The following is a 23,410-nucleotide window of genomic DNA, read 5'->3' as shown; positions in this document are numbered from 1 at the left end:
AAAAAATACATAGTAATGACAATAATAATAACAACAACAACAAGTAATCTACCAATAAGAAAAGCTGAAAGGATATCATGAAAGGCTATAAACTTTTTCTACCTTTTATATCCTTATAACTAAGCTTTTCTTAAGCATAATTTTAGTGGTTTAAACTGCAACTACCGACTTAAGAACTTACTATTCATAAATTGTTAGACAACATTATACTAAAATTACATAAAATATCCTACTTTACAAATATCTTAAAATGTAACTTTAAGATTTTTAAAAATGTGTTTAATTTATATAGATAAGTGAGTAGAAATAAGAGATTGTAATCATAATTTAAAGGAAACTACAAAATACATACCTGCAAGCTCTTTTTGCTGGGCAAAATTTATAAAGGAACTAAAATTAACAACTAGTATTTGCTCAGATGAATACATGACAAATTGCCACATCTTCCCAAGTAATTTTTAAACATTTGTTTTAATGAAAATTAGAAATGAATGTTATGCCAGTAAAGAACCAAAGTTTTGGCACCACCTAGTGAAATTTTACTCAGATTTTTTTTAAATATTTTTCATTTATTAAGAATTTCATATATCTGCTGTACTGTTTTACATCAATCCCCTCTCCCTCTCTTCCCTCCAACTCCTCTAGTGTTCCCCCACTCTTTCTCATTCACGGCCTCTTAGTCTTTATTTTTGTTACATATATACATACATACACCTATATAAATATACACATAAATAATACAAATACACATATAAATATATAAATAATATATATGCAACTTGTTGAGTTCATTTAGTGTTTAGTATTAGCTGGGATGACTAATGATGACTGCTTGGGACAGATCACCTATCAATGGGCTATTCTTGGAACAAACTGATTCTCTCTCTCTGTAGTCATTCGTTACCTGTAACTCTTCATCTACGGGCTTTCTGATATTCCCCTATCTACACTAGCATGTAAATTGGTGGTATCATTTCTCAGGTCTTGATTAGGCAGTCATATTGTTGAGATTTCATGGGTACAGCTTCCCTGTCACATACAGTCATTCAGAAGATACAGTCATTCAGAAGATGCCCTGGTCCTCTGGTTCTTACACTATTTCTGCCCTTCTCCCCTCCTTAGATGTAGGGGTTGTGTTGTAAATGGATCAAGTGGTGGTGAGAACCCCAGTGCTGTTTGTTGCAATAAGAGGCTGCTTTGATGAAGGGTGGGAGCTACACTTACCTATGGGTATAAAGCTAAGTATTAAAAATGCAGTTAGAAATCATACTAGTTTAGGGAAGTGGAATTTGGAGGTACTCCACTAGAGTCATTGGTCTCACCAGCCATGGGTACTGGGTTATGCTTCCATGTCAGGCATGAATTTCCTCCTATTAAGTGGGCCTGAGGTCCAATTAGATAGCTGTTGGTTACCCTCGGTATATTTAAGAGCCACTACTGTATCTTCCAGGATATACTTTCTTCTCAGTAGCCCATGTAACTTTCTCCAAAATTGACCACAGATTAAGACACAAAGTCGGGGCTGGAGAGATGGCTCAGAGGTTAAGAGCACTGACTGCTCTTCCAGAGGTCCTGAGTTCAATTCCCAGCAACCACATGGTGGCTCACAACCATCCGTAACGAGATCTGGTGCCCTCTTCTGACCTGCAGACATATATGCTGTATACATAATAAATAAATAAATCTTTAAAAAAAAAAAAAAAAAAAAAAAGACACAAAGTCAGTCTCAATATATTACCAAAAATTTGAACTAATACCCTGCATCCTATCTAATCACCATGGATTAAAGTTGGTTATCAACAACAATGGGAATGGCATGAAGCTTACAAACTAATGGAAGCTAAACAACTCACCACTGAATGAAAATTGGGTCAAGATAGAAAACAAGAAGAAGAATCCTAATACTGCATGCATTAAGCCCAACAATAAGTGAATGGGACCCCATGAAACTAAAAAAAGTTTCTGTACAGCAAAGATACTATTACTCAAATGAAGAGGCAGTCTATAGAACAGGAAAAATCATTACCAGCTATACATTTGACAGAGAGTTAGAATGCAGAATATACAAAGAACTAAAAAAAAAATAAACATCATGAAAACAAACAACCCAATTAAAAACTGGGTCATAGAACTAAACTGAAAGCTCTCAAGAGAATGTTCAATATCCTTAACCATCATGAAAATACAAATGAAGCTACTTTGAGGTTTCATCTTACCCCAGTCAGAATGGCTATGATCTAAAAACAAATGAAAACAAAAGCTGGCATGAATATGGAGAAAGGGAACACACTTATTCGTTAGTAGTGGGGGTTCAAACTGATGCAGGCACTATGAAAATCAAGTTCCTCAAAAATCTAGAAATAAATATACCACATGATCCACCTATACCACTCTTGGGCATATAGCCTACTAAAGAGATACTGACCATCCATTTTCATTGCTACTTTATTTACAATAGCCAGGAAATGGCAACAGCCTAAATGTCTATCAACAGATGAATGGGTAATAAAAATGTGTCACATTCACACAATGAAATATTATTCAACTGTTAAGAAAAATGAAATTATGATATTTCCAGGTAAATGGACAGATCAGGAAACCATCTTTCTAAGTGAGATAACCAGACTCAGGAGAATAAATGTCAAATGTTTTCTTTCATTCGTGGATGTTAGCTTTAAATATTTAGATATCTGTGTTTCATTTACAATTTCCATGGACATCAGTAAACTAGTAACCCCTGTGGAGGGGCACAATAAAGGGAGGAAAAATAGAGTATGGTGGTATGAAGGACTAAAGGGAAATAATGGAACAGGAAGGATTAAATGAGGTGGGGGAATAGAGGTTCATGGTAAATGAGGAAATATGAGAAGTGATAACTAACACTAAAAACCTAGAAAAGTTATATGAAAAACTACTATAGTAGATGCTTCCTAAAATAAAAACACATACAAATATTTAAAAATTTAAATGGAATTACCTATGACAGTCAACTAGACACTCCCAACTAACAAATAAAAAGCCCAATGTCAGGAATGAGTTACTTCTATTGGAGCTGTGACAGTAAGTGGCCATAGACTTCAAATGTTACAGGTTACTGATATTTCTTTTGGTTATCCTCCAGAACATGACAGTAATACCTATTGATGAAGACATCATATACTTGCATTATAAAACATGGCAAATCATACAGATATTGACCTAGAAGCTTCATCCCTACTGGCTAGCTCTCATAGTGATGGAAGGTATTATGCATGCTTCTGGAGGATAAAAGTGATGATGAGTCCTACCCATCTGTGAACCCTGCAAGCTACAGTAATGCCCTGCCTAGCAAGATATGTTCATTGGTGCAAGAGAGGCACAAATGTCTTGGGTGTATCTAAACACTTTTTGTTTGGATTTAAGGCCCACTTGACAAGATGAAACCCATAGTTAGTATAGTTATTGGGACTAAGAACTAAACATGTAGGGATAACCTACTATGATTACTCTGCTAAATAGGCATTTTATTAAACTGACTCATAATGACTTCTTGTTATACCCATCAACAAATCAAATGCACTGTATTAAAGAACACTATTACACACTGAATATACCTCCTTACTTATAAACATAGAATTGTGTAGTTGTGATAGATTATATATCCAAACTAAGTACTCTCTGGGATTTTACTTGAAAAGTTTGTGACCTTTAATTATTGGACCATTTTTCTTTTTCATATATAAGGAACTATTTCTTCTTTTTCTTCTTCTTCTCATGTGTATGTGTGTAATGTGCATACATGTGTATATGAATATTCACATATGTGTGGGCACATGTGTATATACAGGTGCACATGAATATGGAGGCCCAAGGTGATATCAGGAATCCTCTTCAGTTGTTTTTCACCTTGTTCTTTGAGGCAAGGTGTATCAGACCATGCCCACCCAACACCCAACATTCACACGGGTTCTGGGGATAAGAACTCTGGTCCTCTTTCTTGTGCAGCAAGCACTTTAATCAATGAGCCATCTCTCCAGATCTCTTTGGCTCTTTAGAATACCCATGTGCTGTGAGATGTCATTCTGTATACTGTAAATATGTATTGCTCTGACTGGTTGAGAAATAAAATGCTAATTGGCCAGTAGCCAGGCAAGAAATATAGGCGGGGCAAACAGATGAGGAGAATTCTGGGAAGAGGAAGGCTGAGCCAGGAGTCACCAGTCAGACACAGAGGAAGCAAGATGACAAGGTAGAACTGAGAAAAGTACTAAGCCATGGGTTTAAACATAAATAAGAATTATGGGTTAAATTAAGTGTAAGAGCTAGTCAGTAATAAGCATGAGCTAATGGCCATACAGTTCGTAATTAATATAAGCTTCTGTGTGTTTATTTGGGTCTGAGCGGCTGTGGGCCCTGGTGGGACTGAAGAAAACTTACAACTACACCCATGTCTACAGAGGATGAAGTGGAAAGATTACAGAGCCAAAGGCTGGAGAGGATCAGGGCCAAACAGTGTCCTCAAGACATGACAGCACACCCATGAACTCACAGCAACCATGGTTGCCTGCAGTAGACATGTGCAGGATCAAGCCAGTCAATGGTCTAAAATGGAGGGGAGAAGGGTTTACAAGCTCCTAGCCTGACTGAGAGCTATTAATAATTGATGGTTCCCTAGGGAAGAAGAATCAGTTTTCTTTAAGGGTTTGGCCCCTGGTAGGTTAACTACACTCCAGTGAATGACTGACTTCACAATGGTGAGTATAGGGGCAACATAAATCCGACTCGGTGCTTTAATGTTTTTAGAGAAAGAGGGAACACAAAGTTATGAAGGACTGGAGTTGAGGTGGTGGGAATCAATCTAGGAGGAGTTAGAAGAGGTGGGAGCAAATGTGATCAAAAGGCACTGTAAGGAATTCTCAACAAATTAATAAAAACATTATATTAAAATAGAATATCCAAATCATCTGCCAACCACTCCCTTACACAATGAAATTCTAGTATTACCACTGATTATGTTCCAGAGTTTTCCATGGGCAGCATGTAATAGTGATATAAAATAGGATATTTATGAGATACTATTTTGCCATATATAGTGTAATTATTATAAATGAAAAAGAATGTGTAAGAAGAAATCAAATCTGTAGATAAGTAAGGACTGTTAAATTAAAACACTGTCTTCCTAAATGTAAACTAAAAGTTAAGACATGAAAATCTTTACACAAAATACTATTTTATTAAAAATACATGCTCCTAATCAATATAAAATGGCATTAAAACATGAGGAAATCATGCTTTTATAAAGTAATTATCACTCAAGTCCTTACCATGTTCTAGGCAGTATGGTAAGTACTAAGAGCATAATGTTGAACAATGCATGGTCCCAAACTCAGGAAATATGATCAAGAAAAAAGACAAACAAATGTTAATATTCAAAATCCATTCCATTGCTATTGGTTACAATTCTTCATGCTGTTATTTTACCTATTTCACAATTTTTTTAAATCACTTTAGGCCATAGTGATTTCAGCAGCATAGTAAGCAATGTAATAATACAGACAATCTTATTTTAACTTGAAAATCATCTAATATAAAATTTTCTCATTTAAGGAAATGTAGTATTATAAAAGAAGTTGTTTTTTAATGTAATTGCATTTTTTCTAAAAATCTTGAGGACTGAGGTTGAGATGAAATGAGAGATTATTTGCCTAATTAAAGGCCTTGGATTCTATCTTCAATACACTCAGAAAATGCAAAATGAAATAATTTTCTGACTTAATTTATATTTTAGTAAATAATTTTGTGACCTTAATATGTATTTTAGTAAATAATTTTCTGATGTTAATATGTATTTTGATAAAGGAACATGCATATGTATAAGTAAGTTCCACTGATAAATAAAACATTAACAGAAACCAAAAGCTTTTTTCAACCTTTTTTGAGTAAACTATATTGTTATGTTGTTATATTGCTAAACTATATTATAAAATTACTTGATATATCCATTAGATCCTACTAAGCAAAGTTAATACTTTTATCAATTTTTAAAATTATAATTGTTATTTTATTAAAACAAATGCATAATTATTGTGATTATATATTTTTTAATATTATATTATATCTTATTTTAGGTAAATGTTTCATTGTTAGTTAATGTCTAAGCAAATAACAAGAAAATCTTGAGGGAAAAAAAAATCTTACAGAAGTGGCTGGAGAGATGGCTCAGTGGTTAAGAGCACTGGCTGCTCTTCCAAAGAACCCGTGTTCAATTCCCAGTACCTCATGGCAGCTCACAACTGTCTGTAACTCCAAGATCTGACACCTTCACACAGACATACATGCAGGCGAAACACCAATGCACATGAAATAAATAATAAATAATTCTTACAGAAATAGTTACTGATTTTTTCCAATGGAGGAACACATATCCTTACTTTAAATGTACTGCTTTTTAAATGTCCACATCACAGTCTTTACCTCTTAAGTTAAAACATACTATACAGGACAAATAAGAATTTTACTAGCCTATAATTTTCAAATAAAAAACTTAAATATACATCTAAAAACGGAATGTACATCTAAATGAGTTTTATGTGCATATAAACACAATTCAGAACAAAATGGAAGAGAATCTTGCATGGCGTGCACTGTGGCCCATCTACGGCACTCAGTGAGTGACACATGTCAAGTACTGTAAACCTGAAAGAATGTTAACCTGATAACAATGACTCAGTGATATTAAAATACAGAAAACAGAGCCGGGCAGTGGTGGCGCACACCTTTAATCCCAGCACTCGGGAGGCAGAGGCAGATGGATCTTTGTGAGTTCGAGGCCAACCTGGTCTACAGAGCAAGATCCAGGAAAAGGCGCAAAGCTACACAGAGAAACCCTGTCTCAAAAAAACCAAAAAAAAAAAAAAAAAAAAAAAAAATATGGAAAACAGATGAAATATTCCTTCAACTTACCTTTTTTTCCTCCTGCAATACTATTTCTTCATAAAGCCGTGGGACAAATGTACAATAATTTTGCTGTTGATCTTTCTTGATGTTAACATTTTCACAAGGTAATGTCCTTTTCCTTTGGAAAATTCAGATAGAATTTAGGAGTTTTTCATTTTAAATATACAAATATTTATAGAAGCAAAGATAATTTTTTTACAGCAACAGGTTCTGCTTTAGATGATTTTGATAAGACCAATAGGTTGGGCCAATACATTTAAATCCTAATGAAAATGCATTTCCATGTGGTTGCTTTTATTTTTTTTCTTTTTAAATCGGAGCACTGGGGCTGCAAGGATGGTTCAGAGGATAAAGGCCCTTGCTGTCAAGCCTGAGAACCTGAGTTCAATCCCTGCAGCCCACATGGTAGAGGAATAGGATCTCTGCAAGTTGTCCTCTGACCTCAGCATGGGTATGAGCATACATGCACATACATACAAACACACATGAAAAGGAAGGAAATTAAAATTCAGAGCACTGTTATAAAATTGTTCTAATAATTATTCTATAAGGAAAATGGAATATGAGGAGAGCAGCATGAACTGACATCATCAAAGGTAAACAAAAACAGTTCCCTGATAGTCTACTTACCATAAAAAAGTCTTTGAAATGCAAAATCCCTTGGTATTTTAATTTCTGATTAAAATAAGAAAAAATAATCCTCTCTATTTATATCATAAAGCAGTAAGCAGAAGAACATAAAGATCTTTGAGAAGAAAGAATGACTTTATTTTCATTGGGATTAGACATTTTAAAGAAAAAATAAAGCAATAATTAACAGTCCCAAATCCTGAAGTCAGACAGCCCGACAGGAATCCCACCTACCAGCTCTATGATCTAAAATAAGCCACCTTTCTCTTAGCTTCAGATTCTTCATCTATAATTAGACATATTAATAACTAATTCTTTATAACACAATGAAAAGAGTAGAAAACATCTGTGAAGTAGTTAGTGCCATGCATGGCCCATGATAAACCCACAGTAGCTTTGGGCATTAATCCTTGTTAGAATTATATTTCAATGAACCATACTTGCCATATTTCCTATTTATTGAACAGAACTTCAAAGATATTCAATATTCAACATTTTAAAAAACTATACTAACTACATAAAATTAAACTAAAATAGGTAACAGAAAAATATAACTAAGTTATGTAATAATTACCACTAATTTCAGTATTCTGTGCTAGGATTTCAATATGCACTTACCATTCTGGCTCACATATCCACTAATTTTATTTGTACACAATTTAAGAAATAAGCTTATCTTTCATCACTTCAAACTCAGTTTGAAGTCATGAAATAGATGTCCATTTGTTATATTAAAGTGTTATGTATTGCTCATGTCCATTTCTTTCCCATAGAGGATTATAAATGCATCTCTCCATTCAAAGTGACCAATCATCCCTTTGTTATGTGTAAAATCTCTCATAAGAATTCTAACTCAATAATGTCTAACATAGAAGGAAAATATTTACTAGAAAATGTCTACTGCAGAATGAACCAAGACAGCTCCAAATAAAATATATAGTGGCGCAGGCAACCAAGCCGAAAAGCAGGAAACAAGAATAATTGCAGAACTGAAGCAGTCAGGAAGACAATATGGATTCTATCCTGCAGTTCAACATGGAAAAAAATAAAGTGAAAAGAGGTAAAATGGGGAAATTAAAAAAAAAGATTTTTAAAAATAGCATAAAAGTAGATGAATAGTAAAAAAAAAAAAAAAATGAATCAATATTAGAAGAAATAAAATGAACTGGATGAATAAACTACCAAGCAAGAACCAATAGTGGGAGGAGAGAACAGGCACTGGAGAGTTCTTCTCTGATGTACATGGAGAGAGGGAGGCTCCCACATACACAATGTTTAAGAAGAAAAACAACAACAGCTAAAGCTAACCTTACTGAGCAGAGATGGACCTGCTGCTCTCCCCGGGTCAGTTCAAGGAGCCCTGCTGTGCTATGGCCTGACCACAGCCCTGGTTTACGTTCCATGTTCTTTGTCCCGTATGCTCTTGAACTAAATCAAAGGATTTGAAACTTCCCAGCACCCCTGAAAGGTTTTAAAAGTCAGGTATTTTCTCTGTTCTAGGGTTTCTCAGAAGGCTTCCCTGGCTACCCTATGCTATCCTATTCACGGCAGCTTTCTCTTTTACTCATCCTTTAAGCTACCCCTTTTAATGAAGCTCTTCCAGTTCTTAGAGGGAAGCATCTCTTTGTCTTGAAGGCCCTGTTAACAATGGTTTTAATATAATTACTATTTCCTTCCAAATGCTTTCTCATCTCAAGACCTGATAATGGTCCATGGCCCTTTCTCCTAATAAAGCTAATTCATGATGGTAATTATGTATCAACTCCTTTTCAAACCAACCACTTATTCTTATATCTAAGAATGTCATGGCGTGATTCTCACTAACTCAGAATGTCTTCTCAAACAGTTATCTAGTCAAAAAAATGGAGACAAGTCAAAGGATGTGGAATTCTGATCTACCTTCTTTAAGATATTCTAGGATCTTTTGCCTATTTTAAATGAAGCATAGTATATCTTAATGACTAGGTGCATGGGATAGGTACTCAAACAGGTCTCAGTTAAAGTCTAGTTCTGGCATTTCAATAGTCGCATAAGTTTAAACATGTTATCTTCTCTGATGCTTGAATTTTTCACTAATAAAATAGGTAAATAATAGTAACTACAAAGAGACTAGTGAAGAGTAAGTGAAGTAATGTATATAAACCAAGAGACAGAATCTGGCTCATGAGAAGGCAATAGTTTCCTTGAGGATTATTCAAAATATAATACTCTTTGGAGTTTTTCATACTAATTTTCCTTTCTTAACAGGATAGCCTAGTCCGAACTAGGTCAATACTTTATAGTCAGCAGCTATATTAATGAAGCTTAAGAAGTCTTTTCCACTCTTACTCTCTCTCCAAGGTTTCACTGTGTAATCCTGAGGACCTGAGAATCATTACGGAGCCCAGGCTGGTCTTGAACTTGCAGTAATCCTCCTTCCTCTGCCTCCCAAGTGCAGGAATCACAGGTGTGTACCACCCTGCCCGACTGCTATTTGTTTTTACTTACTCAATGATGTCATATTGTCCAGGACCAGGACCTGAATATTTGAGCAATTCTTGTCTTCCTGTAGCATTGCCAAAACTTGTACCTCTGTATTTCAAAGCAGATTTAGGATAATCCTAAAATAAAGAACAAATAAGAAAAAGAGCATGAGACAAATTAAAAAACATTGTTAAAATTGACTGAGGTCTAATTACACAGCAAGGATATCCTTAGTCAAAGAAGTTCCACCAGTCAAATCAGGACTCTTAAGCTGGATTCTGCCCATCTGTCTCCTATGTCAACCAGGATTCCCCGAGAACTGCTTCTAACATTAGTCCACACTGACCCAGTGTGTGAGTACTTTGCTCTTGGTACTACCCTGGCAACTTAAGGCCTCCAGAACAATGAAGTACAGTTCTACCTCTGCAAGGAGGCTGAATGTATTACTTAGAAAAAGGGAAAAATTATTTAAAATACATTAATTAAAGAGATTGAGAAAATACAAACAACACCAAGAGACCTCAGGCAATTAATTGCATGGTATTTAAAAATATATTCATGTAAAGTTTTATAAGAATAACAAGTGGGTAAAAAAATTAAACACTATCCTAGTTCATGATATTGCTAATATATGAGGATAGGATTATTCTTTTAATACCAAAGAAATTATTTATGTCAGGAAAAAGCCAACCAACATTTTTCCTCTAACATTGATAAGAATAGATGGCAAACTTATGCATGAACTACAAAAAGTTAAAGCACTGGTTTCATCAGCAACCAAAACAAGGAAATAGAATGCAGTAAGGACAGTGGACACCATTCCAAGGGTTCTCTTCTCTTGTGATACATTCCTCTTTAGGAAATACTTAAGAGGCGTGGAGAGATTGCTCAGTGGTTAGGTGCAGTTGCTGCTCTGGGATCTGGTTTCAGTTCCTAGTACCCACACAGCAGTTCACAACCATCTGTAACTTCAGTTCCTGGGGATCCAAGGCTCTCTTATGGCCTCTGTGGGTACTCCACTCATTCAGTTCAGCAGGCAAAACACTCAATATATAAAATTCACAATAAATAAATTATATAAGAAATAAACCATTTAAAAATTTTTTAACAAAACTGTTTTAACTGAAGGTAGAAGATAAACTCTAGATTACTCATTGTTAATTCATCTGAAAGTTGTCTTTGTAAAATATGGTGGTCTTAAACACAGTATGTACCTACTCATAAGTAGATAGTAGATGTAAAGCAAAGGATAACCAGGCTACAATCCACAGCCCCAGAGAAGCTAGCTAACAGGGAAGACCCTAAGAGGGACACATGGATTGCCCTGGGAAGCAGAAATAGATGAGATCTCCTGGGTAAACTGGGGGCAGATGGCAGGGGGCAGTAAAGGGCAGGGGATGGGACATGAGGGATTAGAATGGTCCAGTTGGGGGAGGGCTGGAGAGGAAGAGCAACAAAAGAAATATCTTGATAGAGGGGGTCATTATAGGGTTAGAGAGAACCCTGATGCCAGGGAAACTCCCAGGAATCCACAAGGATGACTCAACTAAGACTCTTAGCAATAGTGGAGAGGGTGCCTGAACTGGCCTTCTCCTTAATCAGATTGGTGACTACACTAATTGTCATCATAGAACCTTCATCCAGCAACTGATGAAAGTAGATGCAGAGATCCCTGGGAGTCCAGTTGAAGAGAGGAGGGAGGGATTATATAAGCAAGGGTAGTCAAGATCATGATGGGGAAACCCACAGAGACAGCTGACCTGAGCTCGTGGGAGCTCACAGATTCTAGACCTATACCTAGGGAGCCTTCATGGGACCCATCTAGGCCCTCTACATGTGGATAACAGTGGTGTAGCTTGACCTGTTTGTGGGGCCTCTAGCAGTGGGACAAGGATCTGTCTCTGGTGCATGAGCTGGCTTTTTGGAGCCTATTCCCTATGGTTGGATGCCTAGCTCAGCCTTGATGGAGTAGTGGGGGAGAGCTTAGTCCTTCCTCAACTTCATATGCCATAAACTGTTGACTCCCATGGGAGACCTTACCCTTTCTGAGGAGTGGATGGAGGGGGTGGGAAGGAGGTGGAGGGAGGGGAGCAAGAGGAGAAGAGAGAGGGGAAACTGTGGTTTTAAATAAATTTTAAAATTTTAATTAAAAAATATGGGGGTCTTGTTTTATGTGTTTGTTGTTATGCCTGCATGCATATCTGTGTACCACATGCATGCAGTTCCTGAGGAGCCAGAAGAGACACTGGATCTCCTGGAGCTGGAACTAGAGTTAAACATGACTGTGAGTTGCCATGTGAGTACTGGGAATTGAACCTGGGTCTCCTGAAAGAACAACCAGTGCTCTTACCCACTGAGCATCTCTCCAGACCATAAAACAGTTTAAATAAGCTTGAATACTAAACCCATTACTATATATTGAATAAAATCCTGTAACATATAGTTTAACTACATAAAACCGTGTATCAAGTGTTCTAGGTGACTTACTATTTAAACACATTGTAACAAACTATCAATTATCATTACAAACAATGTCAATGCAACAGATAGAAATGTTAGCACCACAAAGTACAATTTCAGTGCACCTCACCAGACTTCAAGGGTTGTATAAAAAAGACACACGTCAGAAGACACTTTAAAGGATTTCCGGAACATGCACCCCAACAGGAAAGGCCCCGCTGTATGTGAAAAGATCTGCAGCTGAACGCTGTTAACGCTGCAGAAAGGCAGAGGCTGGAGAGGATGATGGACTCTTTGGTAATGAATAGGCAGCGATTTCTAGTGAGAGAGGCAACATTCAAAAGCTCTGGGAGGCTGTGACAAAATCTAAAACGAAGCCCCTGCATCTGGACACGAGAGCTGAGTGTGGAAAAACGGAGTCGCCAGCTGTTGTGTGTGGCAGTATCCTCTGAGATTAAAACCTTTCATCTTAGAGAAAAACTTGTTAAGAGACAGGATGTTAAAGGAGAGAGGAAACAGCAGGGTGTGCTAGGGAGGAAGCTTGTAAAGACACAGGGTGTGAAAAGGCAAGAAAACAACAGGATGTTCTAACATTCTGTTCTGCAGGGAAGCTCATTAAGCTCTCAAAGTAAACAACTCAATAGCCTTGGGAAGTCACTGAAACTGAACAGACTCACTAGGTCCCTCCTTTCCCAAGTGAATACAAGCAGTAAGGACTGCTGAGAGACTCCTCTGTGCTCCCAGAATAGACAGGGATGAAACAACCCACCTAGAAGAAACAGAGACTAGTCGAGCTGACTGCAGGAGGGCAGAGACAGCGGAACTGTCCGAGTTTAAGTCAACTAAGCTGCCTGACACTCTCCAACCTGTTAACCTGCCTGCAGGCTGGCAGCGCACTCCGGGTGTCATGAGCTGTCCCCATGCTGGGGTGGGCCTGGGGTGATGCAGCTGTCTTTATACCATTTTTCCTGTTGTAGGTGAGCCCTCACCAGACACCTGTGAGTAACCTCAGGAAAACTCATTGGTTCACCACATTAGACTTTAGTAGGATCCCTGCTTTGGCCTGTCCTGGGTTCCCTGTCTGGGGTGGGTAGATGTCTGTTTACATCACCCCAGGAATAGTGTCACACAACACCAGCTACATTCAGGCAGGATTCAGACATGTTTGGGGATGTTTCCCATCTAAACTGGCAAATCACTTGGAAGGTGACTATGAAAACTAACTCTGGGAATCAACTAATCATGACGACCCAGCTAGTAAGGAAATCTTAAAATCAGAGCAATAGCCATGCCAAATAAGAGGACCTGGTGGACAAACCAGGGCCATGACAGGCTCTCCTAGCAGCCTTGACACGGACCAGGCTTTAGTTTCGGTTCACTAGTACGGGCTGGAATTGAGCAAGCAAGTGTCAGGAAAACCACAACTTAGGGGCAACCAATCAATAGGTGCCCCCCAGCCTCCTGCTGGCCCATCAGGCCCCCAGAAGCCCCTTCTGCTGGCTCAGCAGATGTCCCCCCAGACTTCTGCTAGCTAAAGATAGCTTTCCCTACCCTCTTGTCAACAAACCCCTAGACACTAGACCCCACCACCACCAATAGGCCCCTAACCACTACAGCCTCCCACCAATCAGCTCCCAGACTAATATTTCCTCCACCAATCAGCACCAGATTAATCCCTCCTCCCTGGAACTCCCCTAACTCTACTTAAAAGGAACTTATAACCTTCTTTGGGGGTCTCTTTGCCACCCCAACAAGCTGGAAATAAACACTCCTACTAACTTACATATGCGACTGTTGGTCTTTCTTGGGGGCTTCTCTCGGACCCTAACATCAAGTACTGAGTATTCTCTGATGCCTTGCGTTCTCCAGTGGATTAATGCCTATATCTTACAGCAGGAAAAAATTAAATAACTTGTTTTATTATCAAGGTGGAACTGACCTTAAAGGCCACCTCCTTGAGGAACTAGCTCTCATAGTATCAGAGTATGCTATGCTAGCTGCTGATGGAAAAAGTCCTACCCAGCCCTAAAGCCTAAGACAAACCAAACCGCAGCAATAGCCAGCCCAGTAAGCTATCTCTAATGGAGCAACAGTGGCACTTTTATCCTGGGGATAACCGAAGGGTTAAGCGGCGGCACTCGTGGCCGGCCGCAGCTGTTGAAGCGGGTATGCAGCACTAGTGGCTGGCGCTAGATGCATCTAGCGCCAGCCACTAGTGCTGCAGTGGCGGAAGAATCACGAGCCATGGTTACCTTTTTAGAGGAAAAAGAGAGAGACAAAGAGAGAGGCAGAGAGAGAGACAGCACGGTGGGAAGTACAGAGAAAATACTGTAAGAGAGAGAGTGGGAGGGCACCCCCGCTTTTTAGGCTGGGACATCACAGGCTGATAACGTGATAAGGACAGAATCCTTACAATAACCAACATCCATCTAATTGGCCTTAAGGGCCAGTCAATAGGAGGGAATTAACTCATGCCTGGTACTGTAAATCGAGTCCACTACCCATGGCTGGAGAAGTCATAGACCCTAGGGGTGCACTTACTACCTTCATTTTCCTAAACCAATATAATGGCTAACTATATCACAAATGCTTTCCATTATATCCACAAGAAAGTCTAGCTCTTATCCATTATCAACACTTCTTTGTGCAGCAAGCAGAGGATAAATAGAGCAAATAGAGAGATCCTCAACTGGTCAAGAGCAGAGAATAAGTGATTGTGGGGTGTCTAGCCCCACTGGTACATTTACAACACAACCCCTGTATCTAAGGCTCAAGGAAAACAGGGCAGAAAGATGGTAAAATCGGAAACCAGAATACCTGCTACCAAACAGTACCTTCTAGGCATGACAAGGAATCTACACTCACAAAATCTGAACAATATAGTTAACAAGACCCTCATAATGACAACACAAGCTGGCATGCCAATGTGAACAGGGGAAACGTCACAAGGTCCCAACCTCAAGTTGTCAAATCTAAATACATTTACTCATAAATAACACTAAATGGATTCAGTTGTGTGTGTGTGTGTGTGTGTGTGTGTGTGTGTGTGTGTAAGTAACAAAGGAAAAGTCATCAATTTGAGAGGGAATTGGTGGAACAGATAGGGAAAAAGTTAGAAGAGGGAGAGAGAGAAGGGTGGAAATTATGTAAAAACAATACTAGTTTATTAAATATTCAAAAACATTAGAATTTTAAAAAAGAACTTTTTTCAAGCAGTGACAAAAAAAATTGTCAAACGTGGTGGGGCACACCTTTAATCCCAGGACTCAGGAAGTAGAGGTACTCGATTTTTTGTGGGTTAAATGCCAACCAGGACAACATACTGAGACCCTGTCTTAAAATAAAAAAGCACAAGCTACACAGAGAAACCCTGTTTCGAAAAACCAAAATAAATAAATAAATAAATAAATAAAAATTTAAAAAAAATAAAAATAAAAAAGCACTGATAAAAATTAGTGTTATTTTTGTTCTTCTAACAGAGCATAATACCAAAAATATATAAAATGGGTATTGTCACAGCCGTGATAGATCACACTGGTTGTAATGGTCAGCAGAAAGCACCATTTGGCAAAGACTACAGGGCCTGGTGGAGCAGAAGCTGTTTTCAGTGCAAACAGGCTTACAGAGGAAGCGCAGAAGAGAGCCCCCAAAGACTTCAGGAAACACCTGGGAAAGGAAGGAAACTCTACAGAAGGCTAGAGTTCCTCTACCAAGATAAAAAAGATGAACACTGATGTCTGAAGGATACATATTATTAGTCTTTTTTTGTTCCTGCCATTTGATGAAGCCTAGGAAATATGATATATATATATGGATTCATCCTTATTACTTCTGGAATGTTTTTAGTACGGTATGTGTCTCAGTGTGCTTGTATGACTAAGCTGCAGATACCTTCTTATGAATTATAACACAAAGACAGAGAGTCCTCTTTTCTTCACTGTGGGCATTCAGCCTTAACACCATAAATGATGGGTGAATCGGTCCCATAAAGCATTACATCAAAGGAAGATATATATTGCTATTATTGTCATTACAAGTAGGGGTTCCAACTGATATATGATGATGAATCTCAGCCTCTTATCAGATCCTTGAAAGAAAAGTCTATGAATAAAAAGTGAAAGAGCTGTCTACCAAGCTCTGTAATACTGTGTGTGTGTGTGTGTGTGTGTGTGTGTGTGTGTGTGTCTGTATCTGTGTCTGTGTCTGTGTGTCTATGTGTCTGTGTGTGTGTTTCCATGCTATGGGACTCTTAAGGATAGCAAAAACAAAAATCAGAAAGCCTAACACAAAAGGAAATAAGAAAAGGTATCTTAAGGCCTTAAAACAAAACAAGGTTACGTGAATTACTTTCCAAGTTCTTCAAAATGGCTTACTGGTGGCTGTATTCTCAAAAACTAATGTCTACACTTTAAACTGAAAATTGAAGCTTTTATTTGAAAGCACATTAATTCTAACCCATGGCAAACTCCATACGTGTGAGGGTAACTTTCACCTTTCACCTGGAGGAAGTGTTTGATGGTGTCTTATTGGCATCATCCCTTTGAGGTTATTAAAAAAGGGTCACTTAAACACAAGCATCCAATATTGTGACAGTTATTCTGGTAGCTAACATGACTCTTAAGAAACTTAGATGTAGATATGCTGGACACAGGATGGTCTGCATCCCAGGCAAGGTGGAAACCAAAGTTCAAATTACAGGGTAAGTTCTAATGGTGGGAAAACCATCATTTCCCACTTATGTTGCATTTTGTTTTTAATTAAAAATGAGGCAGAACTTCATAATTGTATAGACATGTACTAGTAATAATCCAAACTTATGGCCATGTTGAATATCTTGGACATTTGTATTACACACAGCAATGTATCTAATATATTTACTCTAGCCTATAGATTTGTAAAAAAAGAAAAATTAGGCCAGGCAGAGGTGGCACACACCTTTAATCCCAGCACTCAGGAAGCAGAGCCAGGCAGATCTCTGCTAGTTCGAGGCCAGCCTGGTCTACAAAGTGAGATCCAGGACAGGCACCAAAAGTATACAGAGAAACCCTGTCTTGAAAAAACAAAAAACAAAAAACAAAAAAAAAAGAAAAGAAAAGAAAAAGAAAAATTAAAAGCCGGGCGGTGGTGGCACATGTCTTTAATCCCAGCACTTGGGATGCAGAGCCAGGCAGATCTCTGCCAGTTCGAGGCCAACCTGGTCTACAAAGTAAGATCCAGGACAGGCACCAAAACTATACAGAGAAACTCTGTCTTGAAAAAAACAAAAAACAAAAAAAAAAAGAAAAGAAAAAGAAAAATTAAAAGCCGGGCGGGCGGTAGTGACACACGCCTTTAATCCCAGCACTTGGGAGGCAGAGGCAGGCAGATCTTTGTGAGTTCAAGGCCAGCCTGGTCTACAGAGCGAGATCCAGGAAAGGCACAAAGCTACACAGAGAAACTCTGTCTTGAAAAAACCAAAAAAGAAAAAGAAAAATTAAAGCTTTTATATCACATTTTTTAATCTTACAAAGATCATAAGTCAGGTGAAGTAACACATGCCTTTCATCCCAGCACTTGATATGCAAAGGTAGGCAGATCTGTGTGAATCTGAAGCTAGCCTGATCTACATATCTAACTACTAGGCCAACCAGGGCTGCATAATAAGACCCTGTCTCAAAAAAAAAAAAAAAAAAAAAAAATGTTAACCACCACCCCAGAGTGTTACGAGATTGAGTCTAGGTCCTTAAATGTGCTACATAAGTGTTCTATCACTGAACTACACCTCTAACAAAGAATTATTTCAATACAATTCAGGACCTTGAGTAGAATTATGTCCAAGAAGCATTCTTCAAGTAAATTATCATTACTGAGATTTTATGGTTCAACCTCTGAACACTTCAAAATGAAATCCTTTATACATACATACATACATACATACATACATATACATGTGAATAAACACACAGGCACACACAAAATTTAAGACATGAGCAAAATAATTTTCCTGTATGAACAATAAAGGGCATTTTATTTAAACCAGGTGAACTAACAACTAACAATGGAGTTCACTAATTTCTATAGTACTCAGTTAAACGTTCAATCTTTCTTTTTCTTTTTTTTTTTTTTTTTTTTTTTTTTTTGATTTTTTGAGACAGGGTTTCTCTGTGTAGCTTTGCGCCTTTCCTGGAACTCACTTGGTAGCCCAGGCTGGCCTCGAACTCACAGAGATCCACCTGGCTCTGCCTCCCGAGTGCTGGGATTAAAGGTGTGCGCCACCACCGCCCGGCTAAACGTTCAATCTTAAATTTAACTTGAAAGGCTTAAAAAAACAAAAAACAAAGGATAAATTGATACACATTTAATTCTCAATCACATGAGCTTTTACGTTAAGAATTGTTGCCAATGCCAATTTCAAGGTCACTGTCACTGTGGGAAGTTATTAACAAATAAAATATGACTTAATTGAAGCAAACTCAGCATGCAGCTGTAACACTTTAAGTGAATGCTGCAATAAAATTTGAAAAAGAATTACTGACTGCCACTCTGACTGACAATTAAATGAATGAAGAGGGGACTGTGTGACTTTTACCCCTCATCTTTCCATCATTAAATATGGAAACAGACTTGTAAAGAATTAGAAGTCTCAAGGTGCATCAGCTTAAGCACTAATGGGATGCTCTGTGGCAGCTCAGAGGTCAGCATCATGATTTCAGTTCCAACCTCCTTGTGGGAAAAAAATCTAGAAATACATGTCTAGCCGTTATTTAGAAATGAGAAAGGCTGTATTTTATCTTTCAAAATGTTATACTAAATAAATTATACACAGAAGTTCTCTGCACATGAACTTAGCAGAAATATATCATTTGTTGGCTATAAAACAATTCTATATTTAAGCTTTACCATATACCTTCTGTAGACATGATTTATTCATTAGACAAATCCATAATAATTACCCACCTATTATATTATTTTGCTAATGTTTCATTGTGTTTCCATCTGGACACTAATATTAAAACAGTACTATTCACAAAAAGCAGGAAAAAAACTGCAAAGAATAATCAGAAATTTGGACAATGATTTGATTAAGCATTACTATATTATCATTTACACAGCAGTGTCAGAATCTGTTTTCTACAGAAGCAGAAGAAACCAAGCTTTGCACCCAGTCTCAAACTCAAGATGTAAATTTCATAGACTATCACAATTCAACTGCAACTGAGCTTCACTGAATCTTCCTAAATACGGAGAAAGATGCCTTTAATTCATGTGTAAACCTTTGTTTTTATATGACTTGCTTAATTAAACATATTTGTACTTGTAGACCAGCAAATATTAGTGGGATTGACTCAATGATTACTAAAATAGATCATCTACTAAAATGGGCCTATTCATGATCTATTATGACATAATAATTTTCTTCTCTTCTCTATGAATAATATGACCAGAAATAAAGCTTATATGTCAATATATTGCTTATTCATATGAAAAAATGTTATGAATCTAGGAAATCTTAGAGGCATTACTTTGTCCTGTTAAGATATGACAAATTATTATAGAACAAAGAAATAGTTTAACTAAAAAATATCATTTTAAAGCTAAAATTTTATTTAAAGATTTAAAAGTAATCAGGAAATAATTTAAGGCCAATGATCCATGACTACTACAAATAGTAAATACTAACTGAAGTATACTATAAGTTTTCCCCAAGATATTTAAGATAAGACAACTAAGCACAATGAAGCTAAGAAATTTGACAATGAGCAAATAGCTATCAAGCAATGGAGTCAATAAACCTAGGTATCCTAACTCTCTTATCTTGTCCTTCACTTTGTAGAGAATATCCTCCTAACAGATGAGAGGACTTCTACCAAGGCCATTCGCATTATTTATATATTGATCTCTGTGACTGACTAGACATAAATTAGCCAGTCATGTATGATACATGCCACTGTCTATACATAGAAAAAGTCTGATTTTTAGGTTGTTATTGACAAGTAATAAGATACTCAAGGCCTGGAAACCAAACAAAGCATGGAAAGCTAGAGTGAGATCTCTTGAAACATGGATCCTCAGGATAAGAGTACTAAACATGTAATATTCCTCCTCTCCATTTACCACAAATAACCTGGAGCTTTATAGTGTCCCACCCAGGTAAGTTTCCAACTTGTGAAAAGGAACTAAAGAAAAGTTAGAGCAGGTCTGGTGGGACACACATTTAGTCCCTGTGCTGGGAAGGCAGAGGCAGGCAGATCTCTGAGTTTAAGGCTAGCCTGGTGTACAGAGCAAGTTTCAGGTCAGCCAAGCTTAGGCTGGTGAAGATGAAATTGAACGAGGGGGACATGTTCCAGTCACAGTAAGCAGTAGAACTTGGCAGCTTCAGTCACATTGTTCTGGCTTTAGAGTTAAGGGTAGAAGAAATGGGTGATGGAAAGTTGCTAAAGCCAGGAATGTATCAGGGGTGTCCCTGAGTGGAGGCTAGAGAGGTCATTTTGTGATGCTATGAAGTTGAAGCCTGGGTTGACTTGGAGATCCCAAGACATTAGAGATGCTAGAGTCATGGATACCTACTGAGGAAAACTGCTAACTGGGAGTGGAACCAGTCCAAAAGAAAGAAGTGTGTTGCACTCAACAAAGCTGAAAGGAGTTGGAGATCTGAAGAACGTTTTGACATCAGACATGGAGATGCAGAGTTTGGAGTTTACACAGCTGGTTTTCTATCTTGTTTTGGTCCAGTATTTCCTCTTTATGCTCCCTTCCCTATGTTTTGAAATGGTAATGTATATCCTGTGCCATTATACGTTGGAAGTATGTGATCTGTTTTTGGTTTTTTTTTTTTTTTGTTTTTTTTTTTTGATTTTACAGGGGATCATAGTTAAAAGATTGCATGAATCTCAGAAAAGACTCTGCACTTTGGAATTTAAACAATTGTTGTGATAGACTATAGGGACTTTTGAAGTTGGATTGAATACATTTTTGCATTAAGATATGGCTAAAAGTCTTTGAGGGCCAAAGAGTAGAATGTGGTAGCTTGAATGTAATTGGCTCCATAATATCACAGGGAATGGCACTATTAGGAGGTGTGGCTTTGTCAGAGTGGGTAATGGCCTTGTTGGAGGCAATGTGTCACTGTGAGGATGGATTTTGAGGTTTCCTATGCTCAGGATACCACCCAGTGTCTCAGTTGACTTCTTGTTGCCTGTAAGATGTAGGACTCTCAGCTACCTCTCCAGTACCAAGTCTGCCTGCGTGCCACCATGCTCCCTATGATGATGATAATGGACTGAACCTCTGAAACTGTAAGGGAGCCACCCCAATTAAATGTTTTCTTTATAAGAGTTGCCCTGGTCATGGTGTCTCTTCCCAGCACTAAAAGCCCTAACTAAGACAGGCGTCATTAAATTTTGTTCTCATTTGTTCTCCTCCCCCACTATATCCTCCTCCAGCTGGTTCCCTTTCTTCTAGATTTGTCCCTCATCAGCTTTCCTATAACAAGTATTCAATTCCCATCTATTATTTCCACCTCCCTTAATATCTCTTCTTCCCTTTTCATGATCTCCTTTCTGGTTTTGTAACCTTCTGTTGTAGAACACTGTCCTTTAAAAAAATTCCTTATAATACATGTGAGTGAATTTTTTTTCATGATATTATAGCACTTGGGATAACACTCCTCCCCAAGAGTCATGGACTAACAAAAATGCTAATGCCAAGCATGAGAACTCTCCTTTCAAGCTGCTGATCAGGGGAATACAAGGGACTGTTGCCCTTGGATGCCTCCCAAAAGTTGAAGGTGAGTTTTGATTGTTGAAGACACCCTGCACTTTGGACACAAGAACTGGAGGATTAGCACTACAAGTGACTCAAAAGCCTCCTCCTGAGGACTAGCTTTCATAATACCAGAAAAAATGATATGCAAGTTGCCAAGAGAGGGAATCAATCAACAGTCCTACCCAGGTATCATCCCTATGAACCACAATGGCCAGCATGGCAAGACACCACTAAAAAGTACAATATGGCACTTACATCTTGGTTGATAACCAACAGCTCTTTAATTGGATAAAAGTCCCACTGAACAAGAGGGAAATTATGCCTAGTATTGTAAACCTAGCCAACCATATGGCTAGTGAGGCCATTGATCTTAGAGAAGACGCTACTACCACCACTTTCCTACACTAGTATAATTCTTAACCACATTCTGCATTCTTACCCTAGTATCCACAGATAAGGGTAGATCTCACCTCTCATCAAAGAAGCTTCTTTTTACAGCAGAAAAAAATCATTACAGAAAGCCACAACTGCTCAAAATGCAAAGAACAATGCCTAGCCCCAATTAACACACTCACCACAAAAATCCTCCACCCAAGGCTCATGGTACATCACTGAAGAGAGATGAAAGATGGCAGAAGCCAGAGAACAAAGAAATATGCTGTGAGATTGTGCCCTTTAGCTATGATAGGGAAGCAGCATCGATAAAACCTCAATAGCATGGCTTCCTAAACAAGAAGTGAACAATTCCAACACCAATTGAAATCCCAACACAGATGAAGAGGCACAGGCAATTAACTGCTGAGAGGGAGAATTAGTCTTTCCCAGGGAAAAGCCCCAAAGGTTATACCTAGAAACATACATGCAGGTAACACTGAGTAGACACAGCAGGTTATATTTATATGTATATTCAGTTATATTATATGCAACAATGTTAAAGAATTCCAGGGAAACATGGGTAGGAGGAAGAAGAGGGGAAATGTTGTAATTATATTTTAATTAAAATCTTAAAAATACATTGTATGAAATTCTTAAAAAATAAAATATGAAATACATATGGCTGAGCAAGCATATGTGAAGCATTTCAAGTCCTTTGGGCATATGCCAAGGAATGGCATAGCTGGGTCATATATTTTTAGCTTTGTGAGGATTCTCCACATTGATTTCTAGAGTGGCCGGA

General features: G+C 37.8%; 1 protein-coding gene across 4 annotated transcripts in view; it reads right to left on the bottom strand.

The window, feature by feature from the left end:
- Stpg2 (sperm tail PG-rich repeat containing 2) overlaps window positions 1–23,410 on the bottom strand; it is a 449,395-nt gene that overhangs the window by 404,371 nt on the left and 21,614 nt on the right. For all 4 annotated transcript variants that reach the window (XR_009379933.1, XM_059266347.1, XM_059266346.1 and 1 more), the window contains exons 5-6: window positions 10,054–10,166; window positions 6,943–7,054 (exon numbers count right to left, since the gene is read on the bottom strand). Coding sequence is in view for 3 of the 4 variants with exons in the window: in XM_059266347.1 (XP_059122330.1) it covers window positions 6,943–7,054; window positions 10,054–10,166 (225 nt within the window). In the remaining variant the exon portion in view is untranslated. The remainder of the gene's footprint in view (window positions 1–6,942; window positions 7,055–10,053; window positions 10,167–23,410) is intronic.

The sequence above is a fragment of the Peromyscus eremicus genome, chromosome 6 (assembly GCF_949786415.1).
Source record: "Peromyscus eremicus chromosome 6, PerEre_H2_v1, whole genome shotgun sequence".
Classification (NCBI taxonomy): Eukaryota; Metazoa; Chordata; class Mammalia; order Rodentia; family Cricetidae; genus Peromyscus; species Peromyscus eremicus.
Note: the sequence above shows the minus strand (reverse complement) of the source record. Positions and strands in the feature narration are given on the sequence as shown.